This window comes from Galeopterus variegatus, unplaced genomic scaffold (genome assembly GCF_000696425.1).
Source record: "Galeopterus variegatus unplaced genomic scaffold, G_variegatus-3.0.2 Scaffold2432, whole genome shotgun sequence".
Taxonomy (NCBI): domain Eukaryota; kingdom Metazoa; phylum Chordata; class Mammalia; order Dermoptera; family Cynocephalidae; genus Galeopterus; species Galeopterus variegatus.
In genome coordinates, this window is record NW_007728543.1 from 10,126 (window position 1) to 28,315 (window position 18,190).

Genomic DNA, 18,190 nt, shown 5'->3' on the forward strand with positions numbered 1-18,190 from the left:
TGTTTAATGCACACAGAGTATCTCAGTTTTGCAAGATGAAAACGTTCTGGAGATTGGTTGCACGACAGTGCATAATATACTTAACACTACTGAATTGCACATTTAAAAATGGTTAAGGTGGTAAATCTTATGTATTTTTTATGACAATTTTTTTAAAGTGAAAAAATTTACTCCTTATAAGTATACAGTTTAGTGATTCTCAGTAAATCTATAGAGTTGTACAACCTTCACCACACCCATTTTTAGAAGATTTCTGTCACTCCAAAAAATTCCCTCTGCCCCTTCGTGGTCAATCCCTGCTCCCTGCTCCCGTCCCCAGCCCCACCCAGGCAATCACTGATCTGCTTTCTATCTCTATAGATACACCTTTTCTGGAAAGTTCATACGAATGGAATCATATAATCGTTTGGTTCTTGCACCCTTCACGTATCAGTGTTCTTGGGACATGCATGATATATCAGTGATTCATTTCTTTTTATTGCTAAAAGGTATTCCATTGTATGGATAAACCACCTTTTGTTTATCTGTTTGCTAGTTACTGGACATTGGATTATTTCTAGTGTTTGGCTGCTACGAACAGTGTTGCTATGAACATTTGTGCACAGGTGCTTGTGTGGATATATGTTCTCTGTTCCCTCGGGGAGAGGCCTAGGGGTGTAATTGCTGAGTGACATCATAAATGCATGTCTAGCTTTTTAGGAGACCACCAAACGGGCTGTGCTATTTTGCGTGCCTTCCAGTGGTGTGTGGGGTTTCGGTTTCTCCACGTCCTTGTCAACAGTTGATAATGTCTGTCTTTTTTATTGCAGCCACCCTCGTGGGGATGGCATATCTCACTCCATCTGCACTCCCCTAATAACTAATGACGGTGTGCGCCTTTTCATGTGCTGTCTTCTTTGGCTAAGTGTCTGTTCAGACTTTGTGCCCATTTTAATTGAATTGTTTGTCTTATTAATGTCCTATAAGGGTTCTTTATATAGTATGGATACAAGTCCTTTATCAGATTTGTGATTTGCAAATATTTTCTCCTAGTTTGTGGTTTATTTTCTTGATTGTGCCTTTGAAGAGCAAAAGTGTTAAAATTTGATGAAGTCCACATTTACCAATTTTGTGTTTTTGGGGTCATGTGTTTGGTGTTATATCTAAAAAAAAATCTATGCCTAACCTAAGATGACCTTTTCTTCTATAATTTTTATAGTTTTAGTTCTTACATTTAGATGTGTGGTCCATTTTGACTTAATTTTTGTGTAAGATAAGGGTCTAAATCCCTTTTTTTACAGATAGATATCCAGTTGTTCCAGTACCATTTATGTGGACCTTTAATTTCTCTCAGTAGTATTTTGCAGTTTTCAGTGTACGAGTCTTACACTTATTTCAGTAAATTGATTACTAAGTATTTTATTATTGTGGATGCTGTTCTGAATGGAAATGTTTTTCTTAGTTTTATTTTTTTATTGCAAATATATAGAAATACAATTGATTTTTATATCTTGATCTTGAATCCTACAACCTTGCTAAATTAGTTTTTGGTTCTAGTAATTTTTTGGTGGATTCCTTAGGATTTTCTCCATCATCTATGAATAGAGAAAGTTTGACTTCTTCCTTTCCAATCCGTATACTTTAGGGCTGGCTGGTTCGCTCACCTGGTTAGAGCGTGGTCCTGATGATGACACCAAGGTCAAGGGTTGGATCCCCATACTGGCCAGCTGCCAAAAAAAACCCAAAAAAACAAAGAGAGAGAGAGAATTTCCCAATCTGTATGTCTTTAATTTCTCCGTATTGCCCCATTGCATTGGTTAGAAGCTCTGGTACGATGCAGCGGCGAGAGGACATCCTTGCTGTGTTCCCAGTTTTAGGCAGAGAACCTTCATTATCAGCATTAAGTGTGATGTTGGCTGTGGGCTTTCTGTAGATGCCCTCTGTCAGGTTGGGGAAGTTTCCTTTGGTTTGTTGAGAGTTTTTGTCATGGATGGGGGCAGGTTTCTGGTTCCAGAAAAGATGGTGCAGGTGCACTTTTCTCCACTTCTCCTGCTAAGGACAGCAAAAAACCTTGGACTTTATATAAAAGACTCTGAAAGATAGGAAAGGCGAATCAGCTGCAGATCTAGGGGTCTGAGGAACAACCTGGGGGTGAATTCCCTGACTTTTCTTGTTGCCTCATATGTCCTGGGCTGGGTGCTGGAGAACCCAGCAACCTAGAAACACGAATGGGTTCAGACAAAAATTTTTTTAAAAGACCCCAACAAAAACCTGGTCTCTCTTGCTAAAGGACTAGGAAAGGAACAGCCTAGCAAGAAAGAAAACGTTTAGATAATAACACCCTACTCCAGCCAAACACTACAAAAAAATGGTGGCTCCAACCCCAGCCCCTCAACAAATATCGATGGGGGGCTACACATCCCCCCTCCCCTGCTGTAGTGAGACATCACTGTGCCCCCACGGGGGTGGGGACGGTGTCAGATGAGGCCTAAGGAAGAGACAGAACTTCCAGCACGTTCACCCACAGAGGCCAAGGGAGGAGACTAAGAGGTGTCCTCCCTTCTCCCAGCCAGGTGGCATCAGCAGAGGCCTGGTGTGAAGCCTGAACGCCCACCCTGCCCAGCAATAATGCGGCGCCCCTCCCTGTCCCGGGGTGAGAGTGGAGGCTGACTAGGGAACCTGGACGTCCCCTCTTCCCCTAGCAGTGTCAGAATAGGTCTGCTAAAGTGGAGGACTTACATGAGAACCAGAGTCTTACAACACTCAACATGTCCAATACACAACAGAAAGTCTCTCATCATGCCAAGGACATGAGAAAATCTCTATGAGAAAAGACCACCAGGAGATACCAACTGAGATGACACAGACGTTGGCATAACCTGACAAGGGTTTGAAAGGATGGAGGACTTACATGAGAACCAGAGTCTTACAACACTCAACATGTCCAATACACAACAGAAACTCTCTCATCATGCCAAGGACGGGGAAAATCTCTATGAGAAAAGACCACCAGGAGATACCAACTGAGATGACACAGACGTTGGCATAACCTGACAAGGGTTTGAAAGGAGCCATCATAAAAATGCTTCAGTGGGCAATGGGAAAGATAGAAAATCTCAGCACAGTGAGGTTGTGGAGTCCTTCGAGTTCAGGCGATGTTCCAGTCTGTCTCCGTGTGACTGTCCCTCAGCCCTCTCAGACCTCCCTGCACGGGTGCCACTTTCCACACCGGCCAGGGGCGTGTGGAGAACCGAGCCTGCTATGTGTGGCTGCCAGGTTCTCCTTGGCTCATTTCTGCCTAGTCCACTGGCCTCCCCAGCCAGGGCCACAACCTCGGGCTAGCAGAGGTGCCATTTTCCCGCTCATTTCTACCAGCGTTGTGACTTTTCCTGACAATACTTCTCAGAATATATTTTCACCCCCTACTGCAAATCAAGTCAGCCTCCTGCATTGGCAAAAGCTGCTGGTTCTCACAGCCAGCCCTGCCCTAATAAACCTGCCGTGATGACCAAGGTGGGGCACAGTCCCCAGTCCCAAGCAGGACAGCCACGGACTTCCACTGTCCTTGTCCAAAATTCCAGAGACTTTTTATGGATAAATCACTCTCAATTTGTTATTTGCCATTGGTTGATTTCTAGAGCCCTGAAATAGTTGTTTCTGACAATTTTGTCAAGTTTTATACTTGTTTTGGGGGGCAGGCTTGCTGACCTCTTCACTCAGTGTAGCTGGAAGTCTTGCTCATTTTTTGGTTTTTTGTTTCTGATCTTTATTTAAACGTGCTCGTGTGTCAGACTTCTTTTGCACAACATTTTTTGACATTCGTCCATATTGTTTCTATGGAATTAGTTGATTCCTTCTCATTGCTGTCTGGTTTTCCACTATGTGGATACACCCCTATTTATTTATTCCACTGTGGGTTAGTTTCCAGTTTGGGGCAATTACAGTCAGTGCTGCCCCAACAGTCTTATGTGTGTCTNGTCTCTCATCATGCCAAGGACATGAGAAAATCTCTATGAGAAAAGACCACCAGGAGATACCAACTGAGATGACACAGACGTTGGCATAACCTGACAAGGGTTTGAAAGGAGCCATCATAAAAATGCTTCAGTGGGCAATGGGAAAGATAGAAAATCTCAGCACAGTGAGGTTGTGGAGTCCTTCGAGTTCAGGCGATGTTCCAGTCTGTCTCCGTGTGACTGTCCCTCAGCCCTCTCAGACCTCCCTGCACGGGTGCCACTTTCCACACCGGCCAGGGGCGTGTGGAGAACCGAGCCTGCTATGTGTGGCTGCCAGGTTCTCCTTGGCTCATTTCTGCCTAGTCCACTGGCCTCCCCAGCCAGGGCCACAACCTCAGGCTAGCAGAGGTGCCATTTTCCCGCTCATTTCTACCAGCGTTGTGACTTTTCCTGACAATACTTCTCAGAATATATTTTCACCCCCTACTGCAAATCAAGTCAGCCTCCTGCATTGGCAAAAGCTGCTGGTTCTCACAGCCAGCCCTGCCCTAATAAACCTGCCGTGATGACCAAGGTGGGGCACAGTCCCCAGTCCCAAGCAGGACAGCCACGGACTTCCACTGTCCTTGTCCAAAATTCCAGAGACTTTTTATGGATAAATCACTCTCAATTTGTTATTTGCCATTGGTTGATTTCTAGAGCCCTGAAATAGTTGTTTCTGACAATTTTGTCAAGTTTTATACTTGTTTTGGGGGGCAGGCTTGCTGACCTCTTCACTCAGTGTAGCTGGAAGTCTTGCTCATTTTTTGGTTTTTTGTTTCTGATCTTTATTTAAACGTGCTCGTGTGTCAGACTTCTTTTGCACAACATTTTTTGACATTCGTCCATATTGTTTCTATGGAATTAGTTGATTCTTTCTCATTGCTGTCTGGTTTTCCACTATGTGGATACACCCCTATTTATTTATTCCACTGTAGGTTAGTTTCCAGTTTGGGGCAATTACAGTCAGTGCTGCCCCAACAGTCTTATGTGTGTCTCTTGGTGAACGTGCATATGCATTTGTGATAGGGCACCGGTCCAGGAATGGAACTGGTAGGTCGTGTAGTACACACGTGTTTAGCCTTAGGAGTCACTGGCTGTGGTGGGCTGATAAATGGCTCCCAAAGTCATGGCCACATCCAATCCCCAGAGCCTGTGTTCTCATGAAACAGAGGCAGAGGAGATTAGACACACACACACATGCGTGTGCGTGAACACACACACAGGATAGGGCAAAGTGAAGATGGAGGCAGAGGACAGAGTGATGCAGACTCAAGCCAAGGTCTACTGGCAGCTGCCAGAAGCTAGAAGATGCAAGGAATGGATTCCCCCCTGGAGCCTCCCGAGGAGCCTTGATTTTAGCCCAGTCAAACTGATTTTGGATTTCTCGCTTGCACAGCCGTGAAAGCATACTTTTCTACTGTTAAGTCACCACGTTTGTGGCAATTTGTTTCCAGCAGCCGCAGGAAGCTCATAGACTGGCAAACACACTGGTTCCACCCACAGTGTAGGAGCTTCCTGGTTGTTCTAGATCCTCAGCAGTACTGGGCATGTCCATCTTTTCCATTTTAGCCATTCTGGAGGGTCTGTAGTGGAAAGCGGAATTATCACCCATCTTTCAGAGATAAAACTGAAGGTCAGGAAGTGACTTGGTGAGAGTCACTCACAACAAGTGACAGAGCACAGGTCTGCCCATTTCACTGAACATCAGGAAGAGGCAGTTCTCGCCAGTGGCACCTCTTCATTGGAAACAACCTAAATGACTCATATTAGAGTCTTGATTTAGCAAATCACAATAGATCTGAGCAATGAAATACTACATAACTAATAAAAATGAATATTTAATGGCATCGAAAGGTAGTTATGATCTATTGTGGAGTAAAAAAAGCAGGTATGTGCAATGTGATTGTATTTTCATAAGGAAACAATGTCTAGAAGGAAACATGCAGCAATTGTAACCGGGTGCTAGGATCATACGTGATTCTTATTTTCTTCTTTCTGCCTCTCTGTATTTTCTAATGTGTCTAAATGAATATGTACCACTCAAATATACAAAAATAATAAAGTGTTCCTAAAAGTAGCCCCGGGCCTCCACAGGTGCCCCGGTGTTCCAGGTGGAGCCCCAGGACATGACAGTGAGATCTGGGGACGATGTGGCCCTGCAGTGCCAGGCCACCGGAGAGCCAGCGCCCACCCTGGAGTGGCTGAGGGCGGGCCGACCTTTGCAGGCCAGTGGGAGGCTCCAGACCCAGCTGGACGGGAGCCTGTGGCTGCAGCGCGTGGAGGCTGAGGACACAGGCACCTATGAGTGCGTCGCTCACAACCTCCTGGGCTCCTCCACAGCACGGGCGTTCCTGACCGTGAGAGGTACGAGGTGTCCCTGCCCCGACCTTCATGGGCAGAGGCAGGATCCTGCGCAATGGGGATTTATGTATTGCTTGTGGGGATCCACTGCCCTGCCAGGTCCCCAACCCTTTTCTTTGCTTAGTCACAAACTCAGAGCGAACCAATTGGGTGGGCCTTATGGGTCATCTTATCTGCCCTGCCCCTTTACAGCTGGGGAAACTGAGCCTCAGAGGTGCTAAGTGTTTGCCGTTCATCTTGGGTGGGGAACCTTGGCTGTTCCAGCTTAGCTGGCACAGACATGTGTCGTCTGTTTGGACACTCCACAGCCCTGTGAAGTAGGCAGCACAGAACAAGAGCATCCGCGGTGCTGCTGGGGGCTGCTGTGACGTCTGTGAAGTGGTGTTTGTTCCAAGCTTCACGCGCTGCCTGGCCATGGCGGCTGGTCAGAAAGGACACTGCTTGCTGGGGTTCCTATCCTCTGCCATCTCAGGATTCCTCAGTCAGCTTCCTTCTCCCTTGGGTCAGACCAAACTTTAAAATCAAGGAATTATGCTGGCGATATTTGCTGTTCCTCGGCTTGCAGAAGCACTGCCCGGGTCTCTGCCCTCATGTTCACACGGTGCTCTCTCTGAGCTCATGTCTAGCTCTAAACTTCCCCTTTTCATAAGGACACCAGGCACACCGGATTAGGGTCCACCCTAACGAACTCATCTTAACTTGGTTTCCTCTGTAAAGACCCCATCTTCAAATAAGGTGACATTCTGAAGTCCTGGGGGTTAGGACTTCAACATGCAAATTTGGGAGGAGGACACAGTTCAGCCCATACAGCCTCCTTATTTTTTTAATGGAAACAAGTCTTTTTCCTTCATATATGCTAATCGTAGAACAGCCAAATAATATCAAAATCTGTGAAGAAAGAAGTAATTATCTCCCATCGTGCAATGACCAGAAATAGCTTAGCCAATTATTTGGGGTTTCTTCTTTTTACAAATGAGGTCAGATTCACAGGTCATCTTTATAACCTCCCATTTTTCCCTACTCTTATCTTGGACGACATCCCATGATAATAAACCTAGGTCCACCCACATCTTCTTTATTCGCTTCAGAGCATCCCTTGGGAATGCTTTTTAATCTTAATTTTCATTGGCTTTGTTAAATAAGCAGCGAAGTTTTTTTTTTTTTTTCCCAGTTTCCCCTCCAAAAACCACACAGTGGTGGCATCTGTGTGATGGCCTGAATCTTTCTATAGGATAAATTCCTTCCAGGGGCATTGCTAGGTAAAGGGACTTCAGAGCTGTTGAGGCCCTGACTATACACGTGTCTTCCCTCCTGCCTGCTTCACTCCTCCGTCCCTGTCAGCCTGAAAGGACAAGAGGTGCTGAGTCTCCCCAGGTCTGAGAAAGTTGACAGTGGCCCGCCATGCGTGGGCTCATTTCCTGTCCCTCCTAAAGCTGCCTGGTCGTGCTCCTGCCGTCTTATCTGCAGCTCCCAACTGCTTCCTCATCCCCTTATTAAAAGGCCAGGGCTAGGTTCATGCCCCTTCTCCTGTTCCTCCCATAACCCCCAGAGCAGCGGATATTGATGAGAAAGATCCCAGATGGGCATCAAATCTCATCAAACCCCAGCTACTGGCTGCAGGAAGTGGTATTGCTTCCTAGAACCCAAAATTAACTAGCCCTCTGATTACCCATTTAGGATCCTGGCAGTTGAGTGCTTTATGTTATTTTTTGACAGATGATGGGCAATTTGTTGTTAATTTCCTCTGAGAGCTGGTGCATGAGAGGCAGGCCAACTTCTGTCTCTTGCGCCCTGGACAGCCATCTGCCCAGATGAGACAGCTGGCCCATTAGTCAGAGGAAGCACCCCCCGGTGCCTGTGCCATCCATCTGATTAGTGCTAAACAGCTTCTGCCCGCAGACTGCCTGGCGAGAATCAACCCACCCCAGCCAGGCCAGCTGCAGAGCATCTAGAGCCAGGGCCACTGATGGAATGGGGGACGTTCAGGTGATGGCACTCCATTCCTGGCTTGGTGCCCTGCCCCCACCCCATATACCAGCCTCTGCCATCATGGGCTCCTGGTGTTTTAGAAACCAAGGGGTCTTCTGTGTGTCTGTGGTCCCACCTGCACATTTCACAGATAAGCCGACTCAGGTGTGGTTTCAGGGGCCTGCTCTGCCCAGGTTTTAAGGAAGGTGGGGGCAGAGCCAGAATTAGAAGCCAGCAGCTCCCACAGCTCAGGGCTTCTCCCAAGAGCCTCCCTCCTCTTTTGGAGCCAGAATCCCCTGGGAGTGGAGTCTGTCAGCCATTAGTCAGGTGTCCCTGGGCACGTCACTTCACCTCTCTGAGCCTCAGTTTACTCCTTGTGAAATGGGAACGAGAGAGCAGTACTTGCTGTACTGTGGGCACAGGGATGGGAAGTGAACGTCGCTATTGTTCTTTTCCTTCCTCACAGGAGAGCCCCGGGGAAGCCAGGGCAGTCTGATGGGGGTGATCAATGGCCAGGAATTTGGCGTGGCCACTCTCAACACCAGCGTGCAACAGGAGGTGCGTTCTGGGGTCACCAGCATCCGGAGCAGCATCAGCCATGTCCCAGCAAACGTGGGTAAGTGGGGACCAGAGAGTCACCTGCATCTGAGCCCATTGTCCCCAACTCCCAGGAACTCTCCGACACGTGCTAGACCCAGAAGGAGACAAAATCTGTGCCTCGGGGGCTTGATAAGCAGAGGGTATCTGAGTACCTCTAATTACCAAGCCCAAGCCAACGTGGACTTAGGTGCACGCGACTTCCTCTCCACGTGCAACGCTGCCACAAAACAAAATAACTGCATTTAAAATCAGACCAGAAAGAGTGTGGGTGATCAGAGTTATGTGGATGCAGGAGCTCAGATAATGGCTTATGAAGCTACTGATTGCTCTGTGAGGTTCTTTCCCCACTTTTAAGGCCAAGGCTGATAGAAAAGCAAAGGATATCCAGTAATGACTGAGCGATGCGGGCTAGAGGCTACAGAAAGGGTGAAACGTGGAAAGCCAAATTAGCTAGGAACCCAAGGGGTGTCCACCTGCACGCAGATTTATAACACAGTGTGTCCTGAGCAGATGGAATGCTCTGGAGACTTGCAGACCCTGTCATAATGGACCTTGCTGTTTAGCTCTTCCCAGGAGACCCATGGCCCCATGGGGGTCCACAGCAGGGAAGGGGCAGTGCTGACTAGGACTTTACTAAAAGGAGCTCCTCTGAAGCCATCCTTGGCCACAGTCCTGTGTGAACAGTGCAAAACAGAGGCTCAGAAACTGAGAGAGTTCCGCCCACACACACAGGCCTGGCTGGCTCTTGTTAACAACACAGAGCTGCCACGGTCCCTGATCCCGGGTATGCAGGGAGGGGGCAGTGTTCCCCCTGCCCAGTCCATGGCCCCCCATGACCCCAAGAGGAGGGCCGGGCATCACATGAAGGTCTGATGGCCCCTTTCAAGGCAATTTTTGGCTGTTTTTCTGCATGGGTTTGAAAAATTCTTCCTCCCCTGAGCTCTACCGAAAGGTATCTGCAAAGTTGAAAATGTGGTGGATTTTCAACTCAGGCTGGCAAATATGCAATGACAGTCTGTGGAGTCCCAGGCTCCAGATCAGGAGCCCTCAATCTGTATTTGTTGAAATTAGTTAAATACCAACAAGTTACATGCATTTATTTAAGTAAATTTATTTTCTTAATTTTCACAACTACTCCATGAAATAGATATTTGCCTTCACCATTTCCCAGGCTCTGGTTAAATAACGGGTGCAGGTAGTCACAAGGCTGAGCCTAGAGGGAAGGAGCTGAGCTCTCCTGGGGGCAGTGGGCCTTGAGCCACAGAGGGGCCTTGAGCAGGAGAGTGGCTGCCCCAAGGATCCAGCCCTAACCTGTCCTTGTCCCGCCTCGCCCAGGGCCTCTGATGCGGGTGCTTGTGGTCACCATTGCCCCCATCTACTGGGCCCTGGCTGGAGAGAATGGGGAGGCCCTGAACGGCCATTCCCTGACGGGTGGCAGATTCCGGCAAGAGTCGCACGTGGAGTTTGCTACAGGTGAGCAGGGTGTTCCCCAAGGTGAGCTGGGAAGGGCTGAGGCCTGAGCCCTGTGGTGACTCTGGGCTGGGTGGGGATTGCAGGGGAGCTGCTCAGAATGACCCAGGTGGCTCGGGGCCTGGATCCTGATGGACTCCTGCTCCTCGACATGGTGATCAATGGCATTGTCCCTGAGAGCCTGGCTGACGCAGATCTTCAAGTGCAGGTGGGGGTCAAGCCTTGGGGTGTGCAGACAGGGTGGGAGAGAAAATGGGGTATCCTGCCCCCAACTGTCCCTCAGCAGCTGGGTGCACTTTCCTTCCTGACACCCCAGCAGGGACTAGGTCATGACCTGGTTTTGAACTTGGGGTAGAACTAGTGGGTTGTCACAGGGCTTGACTGAGAGTGCAGTGGGAGGAAGCTTTGAGCCCAGACTCTCTGGGACAGAGTATCCTCCCTATTCCATAAACAGGAACACAGAAGGGAAGTGAGCTGCCCAAGGCTGCCCAGCGGGTTGGCGAAGGAGCTGAGAGGCTCACCCAGGTCTTCTCCGGCAGCATCGCCCAGCCCCCTGAGTAGGGGACTGAGGGTCCCAGGCTGCTTTGCAGCTGAAATCCCAGGCATTCTCTTCCTCCTCCTCCAGGACTTCCAGGAGCAGTATGTGCAGACAGGCCCTGGCCAGCTGTTCGTGGGCTCCACGCAGCGCTTCCTGCAAGGCAACCAGCCCACATTCCTGCGCTGCAACCACAGCATCCAGTACGACGCGGCCCGGGGCCCCCAGCCCCAGCTGGTACAGCACCTGCGGGCCTCGGGCATCAGCACAGCCTTCAACCCCAAGGCCGAGGCCCTGCGCTTCCAGCTCACCACAGCCCTGCAAGCTGGTGAGGCCCTTCGTCCTTGGTCTCCACCACCCACTGCCCCAGCCAAAAACTGCCAGGGGCCCAAATGCTTCTGGCTGAGTGCCACCCCCACCCCACATCCACTGACCACGGGCCAGGGACCGAGGGACTGAGACAGCTCACCTCCTGGTCTGCCCACCTCCAACCTGCCCCTGCTCCCATCCATCCACTCATACCCCCAACAGGGACACAGCGCTCAAGTCACTCCTGTTCAAACCTACAGAGCCTTTCCCCCCGGCCCCAAGGTGAAGGGCCCACCCCCCTTTCCAGGCTGATGTTCAAGAGCTGAGCCACATCCCACCCTCTGCTCCCAAGGGTGCTTGCACCAGAGGCTCCACCCAGGAGCCTGTTGAAACCCCTGGAGACCCACATGAATATGCCTTATGTTCTCAACCAATAGATGCTAAAGAGACATATGTTATCATTATTTGAGGTCCCAAAATGTCTTTAACATTGAACAAGAGACAGTGGTAAGAGCACAGCTTTGAGATCAGGCAAACCCAGGTTCAAATCCCAATGGCACCACTTTCCAGCTGTAGGACTTTGGGGACAATGCCCTGGCCCTCTTGGCACCTTGATGTTCCCACATGCACAATGGGCTGCAGGGTCAGCAGTAGAGCTTCTGTCTCTGAAACCCTAGCCTGGTCACTACCCTGGCCTGGCACCTAGTGACCACTTTGTCCTTATGATCATTTAGACCATCTGGTCTCCTTCCCGTCTCCAAACCCAGTTAGCCCCACCTGCCTTTGTTCCTGCTGCCTGTCAGCTGCTGTCATGCACCCCTCTGCATGCCCTCTGTGCATAGCTGCTGGGTTCTCACGAGTTTTGCACGCGGGGACCTCCTGCTTTCTACTTTTCATTAACGGTTTCTCCTGTGTGCACCTAACGTATTGCCCAGTCTCACCGGGAGCACCTCAGGGCACATTGACATGACTGGGTATGTCCCACGATCATCACCTCTGACAAGCCTGAGCAGCCAACAAGCTCGCTGACTTGCTGGCACCAGCCTGGCTCAGGACAGGGGCTGACATTCCGCTGGGGGTCACTGCTTGGCCAAGTCGACCTGAGGGAACTATGAGCCCAGGCTATAGCCAGGCAGCCTTGGGCACGGGAGACCTCGTGTCCTTAGGTCCTGTCGTCTTTGCCTTGCAGAAGAGAATGAAGTCGGCTGCCCCGAGGGTTTCGAGCTGGACACCCAGGGAGCATTCTGTGTGGGTGAGCGCCCTCCCCCAACCCTGGCCTGCGACTTGGGAGGCCTCTCAGCCCGGGACGATGATCTATGCCAGCCGCTGGCCAGAGGGGCCTGTGAGCACAGACCAGCAGGTCTCTTCCTGCCCCAGACAGGGACGAGTGCTCGGGTGGCCCCAGCCCCTGCTCCCACTCTTGCCACAACATGCCCGGCCGCTTTGCCTGCTCCTGCCCGGCTGGCTTTACCCTGGCCTGGGACGACAGGAACTGCAGAGGTGAGTGGCCCCTAGATGGAGAGGCACTCCCGGACCTGGCCCAGGCATACAGCAGGGTCCCTGGGGCCAGGACCCTGGCCAGGTGCACACACCTCCAGGGATGGCCCATTCCTGAGGGCACTGGATGCCAGCCTGGGGGTTCCAGTGCCGTGTCCCCACCAGGTCCCTTCCTGCTAGGAGGGCTGCAGAAGGTGGCTCAGGTATCAGGGGGTAATGGGGGTCCCCGCAGATGGGGTGGTCACCATGGTGTGATCACCATGTGTTCATGGCCTTCATCCCCGCTGAGCCTGGACCTAGCCTTGGGAGCTTTCCCAACACGCAGCATCTTTTCCAGTCACGTGGGTTTGGCCAGAGAGCTGACGCCCATTTGCCACTTGCTCTACTTGTCCCCCCAGCAAAGTTGCTGGATGACAAGCCTGACCCTGGGAGACTGTCCTGATGCTGACCCCTATCTGCACCCCTTTGCTCCCACCAGCAGGGCCCAGCACTGCCAAGCCTCCACTGGGCTCTGAGCTGTGTGCCCAAGGGGGCATTGTCTGCAGCCTTGTATCGGAAGCGTCAGGCCGAGGCCCTCGGGTCCCTTGGGGTGGGCTCTGCTTTTGGGGGGGTGGGGTCAGGATGATGGAAAGAGCTAGCAGGTGGGGTGGGGACCTTCAAACCAGAGGGTCCTGAGCCTGGTGATGAAGCCTGTGTGGGTAGGCTGGGCCAGGCAGGGTGGCAAGGATGTCCTGGGAGGACATGTGTTCATGTAGCCGTCTGGCCCGGTCTGCCCCCAGATGTGGATGAGTGTGCGTGGGACGCCCACCCTTGCCGAGAGGGACAGCGCTGCGTGAACCTGCTCGGGTCCTACCACTGCCTGCCTGACTGTGGGCCCGGCTTCCGGGCGGCTGCTGATGGGGCCGGCTGTGAAGGTGATGGAGGCACGGTGTGGGGCCTGTCTGTACTCTAAGAGCTCAGGGGTTGCCAGGATCCAGCTGATGGGGGGCTGTGTGTCCCCAGGACGCTGGGCTTTCAGAGAGACCAGAACTATCTCAGCAGAAAGAGCACAGTGAGGCCAGGGACAAAGCCTGAGCTGGGGCTCCGGAGCAGTGAGTCCAGCCTGGCTCCTGGCACCTTGAGTATCCTCTGACAAGTGTCCTTTCCTTTCTGAGCCTCAGGTTTCTCATCTGTTCAATGAAGGGGACCCGGGTCAGGGATGGCCAGCATAAGCTACCTCTGCTGCCACTTCCTCAGTCCCCCTCGTGGACCACGGCCCAGCCTAGACAGCCTCTGAATCCTTCTCAACACAGCTCCCCCAGCAGCCGCTAGGGGTCAATGGCGATTTGCCTTTGCATGAAAACCTAGGTGCCGTCCCTGCTGGGGTGACCTCCAGGGTCCCTCTCACTCTAGCAGGCTATGGTTTCATGACCATGGGCCCACCTGGCTGCTCCAGGAGAGGCCATCCCATGGCGGGGAAGGCGTGTTGGAGCTTGAACTCAGAGCATGCAGCCATCCCACCTGGGTGGGCCTCAGGCCTCACAGCGCCCTCTTTACTGACAGGGCTCTTGCACCTGCTGCTGCAGCCTCCTGCCACCCTCCCTTCCTTCCTTCTCACCACTTGTTCTAGCTCTTTCTGCATACCAGGCTCCTAAACCCTTCTCTTGCATGATCCGATTTTTTCCACACCTCAACCCCATGAGGAGGTCCTGTTCTTACCCCTCTTTACAGATGAGGAAACCGAGGCTCAAAGAGGGAGAGTTACTTGCCCAAGGACTAGAATATGGCAGAGCCCCATTGGAGCCCAGGCCTCTCTGCCTCCAAAGCCCACCGTTTAAGCCCTTTCCTTTCTTTTGGCCCCGGAACCTTGACCTCCAACCTGGTATCATTGGCAGAGGTGGTGCGAAGTTGGAGAAGGGGACGGGGGTGAAGCCCAGTTGTGGAGGGGGATGGTGTGTCCCCTGGGGGAAGGACTCTGGGTAGGCCCTGCCCCTGACCATGACCCCATCTGCCCAGATGTGGACGAATGCCAGGAGCACTTGGACGAGTGTCACTACAACCAGCTCTGTGAGAACATCCCAGGCGGGCACCGCTGTGGCTGCCCCAGGGGGTACCAGACACAGGGCCCCGGCCTGCCCTGCCTAGGTATGGGGACACCCACCCCCGCCCTGGGGCCCTGGCTCACAGGTGGTGGGTGTTTATGGCAGTGGTGCTGGTGAGTTCAGGAGGGGCGGCTTGGAGGCAGCTGGATTCTGGGGAGGTGTGCGCAAGCGGCAAGACTGGAGCCAGATGGAGTGGCCACGGGCTGTGGCGAGCCCCGAGCCACCTGTATACCCTGCGGCTCCGCCCCTGCAGATATCAACGAGTGCCTGCAGCTGCCCGCGGCCTGCGCCCACCAGTGCCGCAACCTCCAGGGCGGCTACCGCTGCCTGTGCCCGCCAGGCCAGACCCTTCTCCACGACGGCAAGACCTGCATCCCTCTGCAACGGAGTGGACAAAATGAGACTACTGTCAGCCACCGAGGCCCCTTTGCGTCCTGGCTGCGACCCCGGGCCCCCATCCCTGGAGGCTCCTACCAAGCCTGGGTCTCCCTCCGGCCACGTCCTGGCACCCTGAGCAGCATGGGCCGGGCCTGGTGCCCCCCTGGCTTCATCAGGCAGAACGGCATCTGCACGGGTAAGGCCAGGCCCCAACCATCCCATGGGGATACACCTGCTATGTCACCTCGGGCTTCTAGGCTGGGCATGGGGGCACCACCCACCAAGTTCAGAAACCCAGGACTCTCAGGCAAGTGGTTGGGTGGTGCGGGCCGATGGGCACTTCCTCGATATAAGGCATCTCAGAGCCCTGGCTGTGCTAATGGGCAAGGGGCTTCCAAGAGGGGGATGGAGTATTTTTTCAAACCATTTGACTTCAGAACATTTTGTCAGAGGTAGGGCCTCCTGGAGAAATGTCCCCAGGAACCCGCTTTGAGAAGCACTCCTCTTGGCGCTCAGAGGTAAAGCAGTCAGGGAGGGAGATTTTCAGGAGTGAAGGAGGAATGTTCCAGGTAGACAAGAGAATGTAAGAGGGACTGGCGAATCCAGGGCATGGGGGTTGGGGACAGCCTTTGGACTGGAGGCTGGCACTGTACTTCAGAACCAGGTGGAGGGGAGGTGGCCTGTGTGAGGGCTGACGCTCCAGCATTCCTGCCTGGGCAGAGGAGTCTGTAGTGGGAAGGTGCCACGCAGGGATGGGTGGAGTGGGGCAGGGAGGAGTGGGCTGCCTCAGACAGGGGACTTTCCTGGCCTGTTCCAGAGCCCAGCAGGCAGGTGTGTGGCCACCTGGTCATATATGACTTAGTATGTCTCTCTGCCCCCATCCCCTACCCCCATGAACTCCCCCATGCTCGGGCCAGACCTCGACGAGTGCCAGGTAAGGAACCTGTGCCAGCACGCCTGCCGCAACACTGAGGGCAGCTACCAGTGCCTATGTCCCTCCGGCTACCGCCTCCTCCCCAGCGGGAAGAACTGCCAGGGTGAGCCAGGCCGAGTTGGCTGCCTCCCATGCCCGAGGGGCCAGGGCAGGGCAGCGTGGGAGGGGGCGTGTGGGGATCTCACCCACTCCGTTCTCTCCAGCCCTTTCACAACTGTCCTGTGAGGTAGGAGCAGGGAGAGGAGCTCAGAGGGGTCGCATGACCAGCCCCTGCCCCAAGATCCAGAACAGGTTGGGGCCCAAGATCCAAACAGAAGTTGAGAGATTACATGGCCAGTCTCAGCTCCGCTGTGTGTCCCTGGGCCATTCACTCACCTCTCTGAGCCTCAGCCTCCTGGTGAAATGCGGCTAACCCAGTGCACCTCTCAAATGGCTGGGATGAGACCTGTAGAGGGTGGGCACAGAGCTGGCACAGCTGCTGCTGCTAGTAGTAGCCATGTCCTTTAGCTCCCAAGTGGGCTATACTTTCCCTGACACAGGTGGGAGCCAGGCGTCATGCCGTGTCCCCCGCCCTGTAAAATGGGAATTGTGCCCGCCTGGCCTGCCTCCATCCCCCTATCAGGGGCTCAGTGGGGCTTCCACCGAGGGAGACGAGGATGGGCACTCTGTCCATGGGCAATGGGCACTCTGGGTTGGAGAGTGAAGTTGGCCCTGGAAAGTCCCAGCCCCTGGGGGGATGGGGAGGTGTTAGGGACTTCCTGGCTGGACTGTCGTGGGTCAGTCTGGCTGGGGACAAGGGGAGTGGGGCTGTCCACCTCGCTGGTCCACCAAAGGACTGTTTCTCTCCCTCTTATTCTCCCCGCTTCACGCGTCCTCTGGCTCCTGCCTTGGGACCCACTCCTTCACTCCATCTTTGCATGTCCCCCTCCCTTCCCTACCCTCAACCTCCTCCACGCCCACCCCCATCAACCCGCTCTACCCAGACATCAACGAGTGCGAGGAGGATGGCATTGAGTGTGGGCCCAGCCAGATGTGCTTCAACACCCGCGGCAGCTACCAGTGTGTGGACACGCCCTGTCCCGCCACCTACCGGCAGGGCTCCAGCCCCGGGTAAGGGCTGGGCTGGCTCGGGAGTGGGGCCGGGGGCACACTATCTGCCAGGAGCTGGGCAGCCTCCACTCTGGCTCCCGTATGGCTGGAACCCACTCCACCCGCTTCCCAGGAAGGCCTCCCAGGGCCAGCGGAAGCAGCCCTGTCAGAACTCGTGGGCTGGGCTGTGTGCCCTCGAGAGCACATTGTGCAGCCACTTGGGGGAACGAGCGTGCCTTGAGGCTGTCGTTCCCTGCATGGGTGCCCGTGGGCGTGCATGGAGCACCGGGGACAGGGAGAGGCCAGAGCTGAGAGAGAATGGGGGAACACACCAACACACATAAAACCCAGACACAGGAATGCTACCCGGAGACACATACAAAACCCCAGGACTCAGACACACAAACACAAAGCATCTTTCCTCGGCGCTGCTCCCAGTGGCTACAGACACTCATAAAGAGACACAGGGACATGAGAACTTGGGGTCAGGAGCTGGTGCAGTTGGGAAAGTTTCCTGGGGCCGGTGACTTGCCCCGGACCTTACAAATCGGGAATTCTCGGCTGGGGACGCAAGTGGGTGCCTTGGGCAAGACTAAGCACGTTTTTTTGAGCCCCAACCTCCACCCCTGCGCTGCAAATCCAGAGCGGCTGACTCAGTCCCGGGCACCTACAAGTGGACCTGAAGGGTCTAAGTTTTATCGCTGGGCTGCCCTGGGGCAGGGACTGGGAAAGCCCGCTGGGCGGACCTGCTCCGATGGGAACGGACATGTCTCTGGCTCCTTCGAGCCTCAGTTTGTGGATCACTAAAATGGGCTAACAGTGGCGCTGTAGAGGCTGCGTCTGGGGCGCGGACGCAGCGCGTGGGCACCACTGCAGGGGCTGGGGGGGCGGGCGCGGCGCGTGGGCACCACTGCGGGGGCGGGGGGGGAGGTCGGGTTGATGCGGCCGGGCCACGCCCCGAGGGCAACCGGGGTCAGCCGGTCCGTCGGTC

General features: G+C 53.5%; 1 protein-coding gene across 1 annotated transcript in view; it reads left to right on the forward strand.

Moving 5' to 3' along the window:
- Positions 1-18,190, forward strand: part of HMCN2 (hemicentin 2) — a 20,825-nt gene that overhangs the window by 1,617 nt on the left and 1,018 nt on the right. The window contains exons 2-14 of the mRNA XM_008581685.1: positions 6,072-6,341; positions 8,773-8,922; positions 10,242-10,379; positions 10,463-10,584; positions 11,002-11,239; positions 12,410-12,472; positions 12,598-12,720; positions 13,196-13,306; positions 13,497-13,631; positions 14,713-14,841; positions 15,052-15,372; positions 16,094-16,213; positions 17,094-17,220. Coding sequence (XP_008579907.1) covers positions 6,072-6,341; positions 8,773-8,922; positions 10,242-10,379; positions 10,463-10,584; positions 11,002-11,239; positions 12,410-12,472; positions 12,598-12,720; positions 13,196-13,306; positions 13,497-13,631; positions 14,713-14,841; positions 15,052-15,372; positions 16,094-16,213; positions 17,094-17,220 — 2,047 coding nt within the window. The remainder of the gene's footprint in view (positions 1-6,071; positions 6,342-8,772; positions 8,923-10,241; positions 10,380-10,462; positions 10,585-11,001; positions 11,240-12,409; positions 12,473-12,597; positions 12,721-13,195; positions 13,307-13,496; positions 13,632-14,712; positions 14,842-15,051; positions 15,373-16,093; positions 16,214-17,093; positions 17,221-18,190) is intronic.